Source organism: Theobroma umbraticum, unplaced genomic scaffold, assembly GCF_002168275.2.
Source record: "Theobroma umbraticum cultivar Fairchild unplaced genomic scaffold, ASM216827v3 scaffold_95.0, whole genome shotgun sequence".
In the NCBI taxonomy this organism is placed as follows: domain Eukaryota; kingdom Viridiplantae; phylum Streptophyta; class Magnoliopsida; order Malvales; family Malvaceae; genus Theobroma; species Theobroma umbraticum.
Window position 1 is genome coordinate 6,868,835 of NW_018397257.1, and position 12,337 is coordinate 6,881,171.

Sequence of the window (12,337 nt, forward strand, 5' to 3'; positions counted from 1 at the left end):
TCGGTGTCAGAATCTCACCGAGATTCACCCCCCAAAACCCTTTCAAGCTGATCTATCTTTTAATCTGACTCATTTTTTCTAAAACTTCTTCAAAATTTCTAAATCTAAATCTAAAAATTTTAAAACCCAAAAATATCAAGAACACTTTTTTTGCTCACTTTTCTTCTGTAATTCTTTTTCACTTTTTTTTTCTTCCCCTTTGTTGCTGTGTTCCTTTGGGGTTTTTATAGGTGTTTTCTTATAATCTTGATTTCATTGTGAATCTTTGATTTTATTTTTCTTGATTTATTTTATTTCATGGGACGATATTTTTATATAAATTTTTTTGATTTGTCGGATGATTTTAGGGATTTCATTGATCTTTTTCCTTTTTTAATTAAACTTTTTTTCTTTTGGTCAAATTTTTTTATTTTGATTTGCTGTCCTTTTTTGTTTTGTTTGAACTTTATTTATGCGTTTTTGCCTTACTTTTGTTGTTTGTGGGCTTACCAACCCAATGCCATTTTTTTATTGAATTTTGATCCATTTGGTTTACAAACACATTTGGATTATAAACCCATCATTCCTAAGGTCAAAAATTAATCAAAATAAAAATAAAAAATACACCAAAAATAAAATAAATAGAAAAAAAATAAATAAATAAAGTAAGTGGTCTGATACTAACATAAGAAAGCTGCTTAAAGAGTTTAGATACTTTAATGTTATACCTGTAAGTACTTTTTATGACGTTAATACTCAATTAAAGAAAAATAAATATGATAATATGGCTCAGTTTTAGTATATTTAGGTTATTTAGAGTCTGATGTATTTGATGAATTATATTCGACTTGATATAGTTTATGTTATGTGTAGATTAAGCAGATATACACAATCTCAATGGAGATTATTGGATTGTTTTGTGTAAAGTAATAAAATATTTGAGAGGTACTACAAATTATGATATTTTTTATAATAGATTTTTCACTATATTAGAATAATACAGTGATGTTAATTGGATCTTAGAGTTAAATGAAACAAAATCTATAAGTGAATATATATTCACCCTTAGTGGGTGTGCTGTAACTTGAAAATTAGTCAAACAATAATAATTACTAAAATTATAATAGAATTAGAATTTATAGTTTTGAAGTTGATTGATAATGGGGCTGAGTGGTTAAGAAATCTTTTAGCAGATATTTTGTTAGGAATGAAATCAACACCTTCTATATCTATGCATTATGATTGCCAAGTGGTAATAGCCATTGCAAAAAGTAAAACTTTTAACAATATAAATAGACACATTCATTTAAGACATGATGTGGTAAAATACCTGTTTAGAGATGAAATTAGGTCTATTAATTATGTGAAGTCAAAATTAATTTAACCGATCCTTTAACTAAACCTTTGAGAAAAAAATTAATTAATGATACATCGAAGGGAATGGGACTTAAGATAATTGAGAAAATCAACAATAATGGCAACCTAATCTATATGAATGGCGATCCCATAAATTAGGTTCATATGGGTAATAAGAAGTTATTTGTTGATAAATTGATGTACTATTAAAATTATTATCCCTCCCATGGTGTGTAAATAGTGCAAAGATTGTAATGAAGAAAAGGTTGAGTTAAACTCTTAATGAATTCCATAAGGTATATTAAATTGCAATATACACTTGATAAAATCACTTATATAAGTGTGGAGTGAGGCTACTCCTATAAGAATTGTGATAAATTTTCTAAACACTGATGAATAACCAAGCATGCACATGGCCTATTTGCACAAAACTGTGTTGAACAGCAAAAAGTATGGAAGTGTAATGTGATTGATGAAAATAATATTTCACATAAAGAATTTTTGGTTTATATAAGTTATAAACTTCACTAAAATTTTATCATTCATATTTCATTCTTTCTAAGCCTAGTTCATAACTCAAAAAGCATCAATCTCGATATATTACACTTGAGTGAGATTAGACCTAACAAAAATTTCCTATTATGAAACTTTATGAAATATGTGGAGTATTGTTGAAAATATAGTGAAATCTCATAAGGTTTCTATCTCATATTACTTAGGAACAAAATATGTTAATGCTTTATATAAGCAAACTCATTATATGTTTGTTGTAAGCAAGAAAAGAAAGTGGGCTCACACACATACGAAATCAAGCTAAGCCTTAATAAAATGTGAATGCTCCCCTGCACACAAATATACTCGTGGGTTAAGCCCAAGTGATATTTCTTTAACTGTTTGATTCTGTTAACATTATAAAGATGTGGTCTTTGATTTTTTAAGTAATGTTAAAATATCTTTCAAAATATTTTTTATGATGTCTCAGTCGTTATTCTCTATAAATACCAACCTTTACGTTCATTCTCAACACACCACAATTCTCACTGCTTCCTTTTCTCTGCTTAGCCTTGTTGGGATTTTTTTTTAATTTTTTATTATTTCTGTATCTTTTGTAGTTTACGCAAACTAAAAAAAAAATCTATTAAATTTTAGAGATAATCGTTTTAATCTTTTTGCATTAAATTTCATACTTTAAAAAGATAAAAATTATCCTTAAAAAAAATATATCACTCCCCAAACTAGTTTGACTTGTCATCTGCTTTGATCTTTACCCAATATGCGCATGCAAGTATCAAAGTATTTGGTCGGGTTCTTTAATTTGACAAGTATGAATTATTTTAGCTCCTCGGCCTGCCAAACTCCGTACTTGATGACTACTACAACTTAGAATAGGGTTAGGAAGGATTGTCTATTTAGCCTTCCACTCACACCGACACTGACAATATATTCCTCATAGTCTTAGAGGACAAGAACCAAGCAATAACAGCTCAACATTTGATATCTTGGATGTGATAGCTTATGGCTCGTTAACAAAGTTAGGTAAGACCTTCGTAATCCGATATACATCATAAATGCATTTTGCCTTTGTTCAAATTTCAAACCCATCAACTTCGAACTCCCATGAATTATAATCTTATATCCCAACAACGCCGACAAATATCAGTCCTTAGGGACCCCATAGATAGACCCTTTCTGGTTTCTTTCTTTTTCCTCTTCCTCACTATTTTTACAAGAATTTGTTGGATTGGAAAAGGAGGAAAGTGCGAATTTCGTATAGAAGTTTTCTCATTAGAAATGGAAATAGTATATTATTATAAAAAGTACAAGAGGGAACACATAACCTCTTCTTGTGATGTTAATTAATGATTGTGTAGTCTTAACAAGTAACCAATTGTGGAGGGAATTGACAGGTTGTCAAAGACAGTTTCCACAAACATTTGTCTTTGGCTATGTATTGGCTCTTTCCATGTAAAGTCCACTATTAAATTTCCCCACGTTACAGAAAAGAAAAGTGCGTCTAACCTGACTCTATTATTTAATTTCTTGTGCTTTATTTGTAAATTAAGACAATCATTTGAAGAAAAAAGTTAGGAATTTTAGTTACCTTTAAGAGAAATAGGCAAGAATATCAGACATTGACAAATAATAAAGTCTCTCTCCACCGAAAGTGAATTGTCAGTTCTTGCTGTTGAAGCTTTAAAGTTTGCATATTATTCCCAACATATATTTACAGTTTGTTTCTGCAACAAGCTTTCGGTTTTACTTCATACGCATTGGTGGAATTGGTACATATTAACCCCAATTTTAAGTAGCAATCACAATTTTGAGTTCTGGGTTCTCCTGATCAGCACTTCTAAATTTTTTTTTTACCTTCATTCAATGCTATAAGTTACATATTAATAAGTTGCTTTTGTAGTTAGCATTTATTGAGTTGTGCTCAAGCTATATGTCACAGGTCCATATTTGAAATAAGTCTTTTATTTATTATCTTACGACACACTTCATTTCTTATTAATATGAGATTCATAATGTTTTACTTTATCTACATGTGCAATGCTTTTGTTAAGATTTGGATTTGCTTATAGAAGTCCAACATCAGTAAAGATTTGAATTTGTTATGATGCTCATCTTTTCTACTTAACATTTATCTTAGGTAGAACAAAAATTCTTATTTATTGATTTAATATCCATCTCATCTCTTATTGATGAGGACTTGTTACATGTGCACAAGCTTAATGCTAATTATGATATATATGACACCTTCTCAATAAATGTCTAATTTTCATTTTTGCGAAAAAGGAAAAAAAAAACTTGAACTCAACATAAGTCACTTGGAGGCCACACAACTGTCACTTTAACAAGAATTTATAACTAAAATTTTCCTTTTTTTCATTATGAGATCAGAAAAATTAATTTTTTTTAACACATTTGTATTTGTATTAATAAAAACAAAAATTTACAGATATGTCGATCAGATCTCTAATTTTATGAAATCAAAAAATTAATTAATTTGGTGCGGGATAAGATGTTACATCGAGACAAAACTTAGCTTTGAAATTATTTGTAAAACTTAACGAGTAATCAAAAAGGAAGCCAAAATCATATTGGTTGACCCATAACCAGAAGGAAAAAGTCAAGTTTTTAGTTTTCGGCCTTTTTGTTTGTCATATTCATCTTTGAGATTTTGACCACATTTTTAGGGTTTCTAAATTCATCGCTTGCTGTGTTTAGTGACCCATCCCTCACCTCTCTAGCCGACCTCAATCCAGGTTCGCCTCATCCGCCCCAACCTCCGCCTTAATAACAACCCAAAAAAATAAATGGTAATTAAATTGATTTCTCAGATTTTTTATTAAATTAATTAATGAGTTTTGATGATGAGCGGTATTAATTTGTACTTATAGCGATCTACCATATTATGAATGTGTTGTCTTTGTTAGTATATGCAAATTTTAATTATTTCTTTGTAAGATCAAACACATGCGTATATATCACATAAAATCCCTACCTTGATGGTAGTAGAGAATTGTGTTATTGCAAATTCATGTGACAAACCATTAACATACAATAAAATGAAATCTTCATTATTCATAACAGAATTTCATTGTGATTTTAAAAGATTATATGGTTCTTCTATAAATATGATACATTATCATAGAAAATCAAATATAAAGTGAGATTTCAGCAAGTTAGATTAGTTCCCATGATATTATTGTTTGCCTTCCCCTTGCAGTCTGTTCCTCTGTGTAGCAAAAGTTCCTGCTTGCTTTGGACAATAAATTAATTATGTATTAGTAATTAGTATTGGACAAGAAAATGCCTTCCCCTTTGGACTCTAGGGCGGTGAGAGAAAATATTGAGCAAAGTCCCCAAGAAAAGTTAGCTGGTAGTTACAATACATTTATTGATCTCGGCTGGCCATTACTTGGGGTTTCTTTCTCTCTGTTTCCCACTCAAGCTGTACCTTCCATATAACCGCCAACACCCACCTCTCTCTCCCTCTCTCTCACCATTAACAATCTTTTGTCAATCTCACTTCTTTTATTTCCTACTCTTGATTAGCCTTTAGCCTTCACCCCTCACCCGCAAAAATGGCAGCTAAGCAGATCGTTGCCGCCGTTGTTGTCACCATCTTTGTACTGACATTCTGCAGCGGCACCATGGCACAGGCGCCGGCACCTGAGCCAACTGCCGAGGCACCAAGCGCGGACTGTTTCACCAACTTGTTGAGCTTGTCGGACTGCTTGACGTACGTGGAGGCCGGTAGCAATTTAACGAAGCCCGACAAGCCTTGCTGCCCAGAGCTGGCGGCGCTTGTAGATAGCACTCCCCAATGTTTGTGCTATCTGCTGGATAAGAATGCCACTTCTAGCTATGGGATCAACATTGACATGAAAAGGGCTCTGAATCTTCCCACTATCTGCAAAGTTTCTACTCCTCCTGCTAGTCTTTGCTCAGGTAATTTCTTTTGCCCTTTAATGAGCTAATTCCCTTAATTTCTTTTGCGATTCAGAACCTTTGATTTAAGAAAATCTTATCAATTATATGATAGAAAATATACAAACAAGTTGGTCCCAGTAAATGTGTTGTCGTGAGGCTAAAATACAAACAAAGGTTTGAATTATTAATTATCCAACTATATAGAAAAAAAAAACACTAATGGTTGAATTGGGATTCTTCTCTACTTTGTTCACGAGGCTACACATATATTACCTTTTTTGTGTAAAATTTTCATACAAAGTCTCATTTATTTCTCTAATGTTTTAGATATTGATGATGTTAATTATTCTTTTGATGAGCAAGAACTTAAAGCTCTTTCTTCTTTGTTTTTGCCGATTCGTGTTACTCTTTTTTAGTACTTCTCCTCCTTCATTTGCTGTATTAACGCAAAGTATTAAAAACAACACAATATGGACATTACACATGGGTGGGCTATGCATAGTGTAGTTATATGTAGATCTCAACTTTTAGTATGGCAAAACAACAATCTAGTCATTATTTGGCAAAACCACCTTCTAGATTTAGATCGGAATTATGAAATATGTGAAAGGTATAGTGAAAATTACCAAAAAGAAAATCCTAAGGAAATACGGCACTTTTATGAGGGAATTTAGTATGCATCTGTCTGGATTGGTACCCCACCGGTGACCATATATTGCCCATATCATAACTCTCCACAACCAATCCTAACGCTGGCAGCAAATGCACGTTGTTTCTGCTTCTTCCACTCTCTCATCATTCATTTTGGGTCCACATTGTATCCACTTTTTAGGGGCCTTATTTATTTGACACCTGCCACTCAACCGTTTTCTGGGCTTCTTCACTTTAGTTTTGCGTCTGGGTTCCTTGCTTGTAAACGGATAGCTACTCCTCATTTATTAGACCTAAACTAGCTACAACACTATAGATGTGGGCAGCTTAATTGAAAGCTCATTACTCAAAGTCTAAAAAAGTCAAATCTCGCTCCTACTATTTGAATTAAAACAGATATACATGTCTATCATCATTTGTAATTAATTGATTGTCAAATGATATCAATTGTTTAATTGTTTGTACCCAAGGGAAAGGCAAAATTGAAGCGAGAAGAAAAAGGAAAGAATTATTATTTTTAAACACAAAGCCAGAACTATGCTTAAACAGCATTGACTGAGCACAAGGGAAAGCGAGACGCCAGCTTTGCCTGATCGGGGATCTGGGGTTTTGCCCACTTCTTTGCCTCTCATTTATGGCCATTTAAGATTCTGGGTTTGCTCTCACCTAATATCACGTGCACTGTCCTTTTTATTATAAATTTGAAATATAAATAAATGAATCACGTGCTCAGTGATTGGCCTTAAGATTTGGATAAACCAAACCCATCAACAGAATCATTCCGTTTGTCACCAAAGTTTTTTATATTATTTTTTTTTTATTGCCATTTATATTTTTTCCAGTATTGTAGTAATCTGTTCATTCCATAATATTCTTTTATTTACATATTTTTAGTTATCTTAAATTAATGTCTCCTGCGAATTTTTTTTTAAAAAATCATTTTTACTGCCCTTTATCATTTTCAACTATATAATTACTCGTCAATATAATATTATCTGGACGATAAGAGATCTGGAAGTTTTAAGTCTTACGTGGGTTTAATCCAATTATATGTTACTTTAAATTGACATTTAAATATTTAATTTTGTTAGATATATGTAGTAGCACATACCATTCCATGTTTAAATATAACATTACTTTCGTTTCATTCTACAGTCATCACTGGCGCCCCAGCTGAAAGTCCAACCGGAAATGGAGGATCTACGTCACCTGGTAATTAATTTTTTTTAAAGCTCTAATTTCTAAGTTACTTTACAACAAAATGGGCTAAGCTTAGCAAAATTAAACAAGATTAATGTATATGTTTGATCCCTAATGCAAGAAAGAAAGTATATTTTCAATATTGAAATGGATCAACATCTGGATTTTCAAATGGCACAGGTAAAATTATTGGATTGGATAGATGTATTTTGAAATAGAATATATATGCTAAAGAAGATTATCCAAATGTCGAATTAAGTCTACAATCATTAGTGTTACAGACTCAGTGCAACATTACAGTTAAAACTCAGCACAGAATAGGACTTAACAAATGGAACATATATATATCCTGCATAATAGAAATCAAGTTTACCTTTAGTTTGTCAAATTCCTAGCTCATCCAAGATTAACTTTGATCTAAGGTGGGGTTAGTCATGGCTATCTTGAATTCTATCTCTCTAGATTGATAACAAAATATGGTTTAAAATTAACTATTTACGTATTTTTAATATTTAACTAATCACTGTGGAAAACGAATTGAAAATGGCCAGGTCTTGCCCCGCAAGGATTAGCTGCCAGCCCTTCGAGTGGGAACAACAATGGAGCTTCAAACATTGCAGTCTCTGGTCTAGCTTCCCTTGTTGCCTTGGCAATTACCTTTCTGCCCACACTTTTTGGGATTTAAATTCTTTTGCCATGGTTGAACTTAGTTTCCTCCATTATTTATATACTGCTTTGTTCAGATATTCCGTGTCAAGTATTATTATTATTATATATATATTTTTTGAGAGAGAGAGACTGTGTCTGGTACGTAAGTTACCAATAACTTGTAGGAGTTTGTTATGACATTTATTTCTTTAAGGCTGTACCATTGTTCTTTGCAAACACCTTATGGTTCTAGCTCTATTATCCATTCAATATGTTTAAATCCAATCTTCCCCAATTAACCAATGCCATTGTCACAAGCTGAATTTTTCATTAAAAGTTTTTCTTTTTAATGTATTATAAACTTATCACTCTCTGTGTTCGATTATATTTATTCTTTATTTACTTTTTTTTGTTAAAGAAACTCAATTTTGACCATTACTTTCAACAAAAACGCAAACTTGTTAAATTTTGAGAAAAAGAATCCAAATCCTCTGCCCCCAATCCCTACCCCATTCTGTGCCCCTTCTTTGACAAAGTGACATGTGTCTATTTTTTCAATTACTAATTAATACATGTTTGGATTTAATCGTTTTATCTCCTTTTTTTTTTTTCACGCATTTCCTATTTTCTCTCACAAAACGACTGTTCCTCCATATCAATAAGCAGATAATGCCTTTTTGCAAAAAATTTACTAGTTAATATTGCGATAAAAGATACAGTTTAGTATTGACTGGATCTGCAAATTAAACCGACAGTAGCAGCAATTATATCATCATCCCTCCCTGCTAATCTCCCTTACGACCACCAAATTTGAGATCATGAACTGATAATAAAACTGTTTGGAAGAGATAGGCATAGAGAATTAGGATAAGAAGAAGAAAGAATTTATTTATTTAAGATTTCTAAGTAGCGGAATAGAAGAGAAAGTGGAACGAGAAAGGAATCGTTAAGCTTGAGAGCAGAATTTGGGTTTTGCCTTTTTTTTTTTCCTCTTTTTTATTGATCTTTTAACAAATTTGATCCCTTTCTTTGTATACAGAGAGCAAAATTTGGGTTTAGCCTTTCTTTATTTTCCTTCTTTTTTATTGGTCTCATAATAAAATCTAATCCCTTCTTTTATTATTCTGAGAGCAAAATTTGGGTTTTTGTTGATTTTTTCACAACAAAAGAAAATCTTAATTTGCATCGATGAGGATAGGAAGAGACAAGTTCATGTTTGTCTTGCCGGAACACACAAGCAGAAGATCACCATTTTATGAACATCCGCTGATAAAGGAAGAAAAGAGGAAATAAGAGATTAAAAGATTAAAGCCAAACATGTATTAATTAGTAATTAAAAGATAAGTCGGGTGTCCATGTGCTAATAGAGAAGAAACGAGATAAAAGATTAAAGCCAAACATGTATTAATTAGTAATAAAAGATAGACAGGTGTCACTTTGTCAAAGAAGGGGCACAAGATGGAGCACGATTGGGGGCACAGATTTGGATTCTTGAGAAAAAAAAAAAACTCACAATGTGTAATTTGGAGAAAAAATGACAAATGTCATATGAGAAAAGTTAAACCACGAGAAGCATGTATGGAGTTTACCTACTTTTTAATAATAACATGTATGGAGTTAAACCACAAGAAGCATGTATGGAGTTTACATTAAGAATGGCCTCATCTGGAAAATGGCTTTCTTTATCACTTTTTGGGGAATCTGGCTTGCAAAGAACAAGTTTTCAGTGGTAAGGAATGGGATACTATGATGTTATTTGAGCTGACAAAAGCCAGAAAGGTGTGGTGGATTAAGGCCAAATGGCCTAACCTTAATTGTCAGTGGGTGATCTGCACCTGTCAATGCAAATCGTTAGGAATGAAGCAAAAGAATTTATGGATGGCACACATACCTCGTGTTGCGTAGAACTCAAAGGAAGATTAGTCTTTGAACCTGTAAATGGCATATAGAATTTTGGAGATGTAGTGATAGATATCCATGAACTAGTAGTGGAAGGTTGGACACATGAGAGACTATTATCCAAGTGCTTATATGGAAACCTACTTTCATTAAAAACAACAAGGCGAGATACATAGGTTTTATAAGAAATAGCATCAGAGCAAAGATAGGCACTTTGATGTAAAGAATACCCAACAAAGACACCTCTTTAACTTTGGTTGCATTTTGTTTGTATATAAGGACGTATCCAAGGGTAACATGAGCAACCAAAGGTGTGAAGCTTATTGTAATTATGTAATTTGCCAAATAAAGCTTGAGAAGGAGAAACTGAATTCAATACTAGAGTAGGCAAGCGATTAATTAAACATACAACAGTTTTAAAGGCAAAAGTCCAGAATGATAAAGGCATGGAAGCTTGGTGAAGAAGTGTAAGCCCTGTCTCAACAATATGATGATGTTTTCTCTAAGCTATTCCATTATGTTGTGAGGTGTGAGAAAGAGTTTGAAGATGTGATACCAAAGGTGTGGAAGTTTGGAAGTAATTTCATATATTCATACTCTCCATCTCTATAAATAAACACAATTAAAGTATTAAAAAAAATTTTCAACAATACTTTCGAATTTAAAGAATACAATAGACAAATGAGACTCACGTTACATAAGAAATAACCATATATAACGAGTGAAATGATCGTCATAAATTACAAAATATCGAAAATCATCATATGAGAGCATTGGGGTTGGTCCCCAAACATCATAATAAATAAAGCCAAGAGGCCTTTACTAGTCAATGATGAATCATTGAAAGGGAGCCTATGGCTCTTATTACAAGCACACGAATGACAGATAGAGGATTTTAGGTAACTTAATGTCAAAAGGTAGAGAACATGATTTAACTAAAAAATCTAAGATGAAAAAAGATGGATGCCCTAAGCAATCGTGCCAATTTACTTGAGAAGTTTTAACACTAATATGAACCTGGGCTGTTCAACAGACGTAGAGATTGCAATTGATTGTGGCCATTCATACACCCTGTGCTTGTTCAGGCCTTTGAACAGTGGTGCTCTCGTGCGTAATTTTACAAGAAACAATAGGAAAAATTCAATGGACTTGTTATTAGTTTTACAAAATTTAGAGATAAAAGTAGGTTTTATGAATTGATGGAACATGTAAAATATTGAAAAGAGAAGAGGTTCTCGATGGAGTTGTAAAATGGTGAGTCCAGTATGGGTAATTGGTAAACCTGAACCATCGCCAATAACAATTGATCAGTACTATCATAGTCTGGATTGAAAGATTACTTAGATCACTTGTAACATGGTGGGAAGCACCTGTGTCAACTAACTGGTCGGATGACTTAGTTTGAGAGCAGTAGTGAAATTTGCCATTATAGGATCCTGTGAACGCTAGGCCCGAAATTGAGGATACTTTTAGCAACATGACCTGGTTGATTACATAATTGGCAGAAAAAGTATATGAAGGGATGTGATTGTTGCAGCGATAAGTGAAACGATTTTTGCTGTCAAGAATTGTTGTTTCGCTTGTAGTACTTTGAATAGTTACTTGTCCGATGATGTGGAGGTTGATTCTTGAATGAAGCTTCGATGTTGCTTTTGTTGTAATTTTTTTGTCCTTGTTTAGAGTGATTATTAGAGCTAGTGCATTCTCCTTGATTTGAATTATAGGAACAAGATGCATCATTTGCAGTGATGAGGCGCAGAACGATTTTCCTCTCGCTTAAGATAATCTCATATTCAACAAGCTTATCATAATTTCTTCAAAAGAAATAGTGGTTTCACGAGCTTGGACAGCAGCAAAAATTTCGCGATACTCGGGGCCTACACCATTCAAACATTAGATACCTTAACACAAGTTCATCTGCAATAGTTTTGAGATTTTGCATATATTCTACAACAGATTTGTTGTCCCTTGGAACATAAAGCTTATCTTTCAATGTCATTACTCTGATAGAGGGCTGCTTAGCATAGAGCCATGAAAGCTTCTGCCAAGGCTCAGAAGAAGTTTTGGATCAGGCTATGAGGAGAATTAAGGGCTCTGAAACTGAAGCAACAATGGCATGATGCAATAATTGATCCTGCTGTGACCAATAAAGAAAGGCAGGATTTAG

General features: G+C 32.8%; 1 protein-coding gene across 1 annotated transcript; it reads left to right on the forward strand.

Annotated features, from left to right (window-relative positions):
- Window positions 1–5,208: 5,208 nt before the first annotated feature.
- Window positions 5,209–8,508, forward strand: LOC110413005 (non-specific lipid transfer protein GPI-anchored 12-like). Its single transcript, XM_021423688.2, has 3 exons — window positions 5,209–5,790; window positions 7,579–7,635; window positions 8,175–8,508. The coding sequence occupies exons 1-3, from the start codon at window positions 5,424–5,426 to the stop codon at window positions 8,306–8,308; spliced, it is 558 nt and encodes a 185-aa protein (XP_021279363.1). The 5' UTR covers window positions 5,209–5,423; the 3' UTR covers window positions 8,309–8,508.
- The last annotated feature ends 3,829 nt before the right edge of the window (window positions 8,509–12,337 follow it).

Bases quoted from the DNA above. Each gene is read 5' to 3' on its own strand.
- LOC110413005 (XM_021423688.2), top strand. From the start codon at position 5,424: ATGGCAGCTAAGCAGATCGTTGCCGCCGTTGTTGTCACCATCTTTGTA. The intron at 5,791-7,578 runs GTAATTTCTTTT...TTCATTCTACAG, and splicing joins TCCTGCTAGTCTTTGCTCAG to TCATCACTGGCGCCCCAGCT. The intron at 7,636-8,174 runs GTAATTAATTTT...GAAAATGGCCAG, and splicing joins TGGAGGATCTACGTCACCTG to GTCTTGCCCCGCAAGGATTA.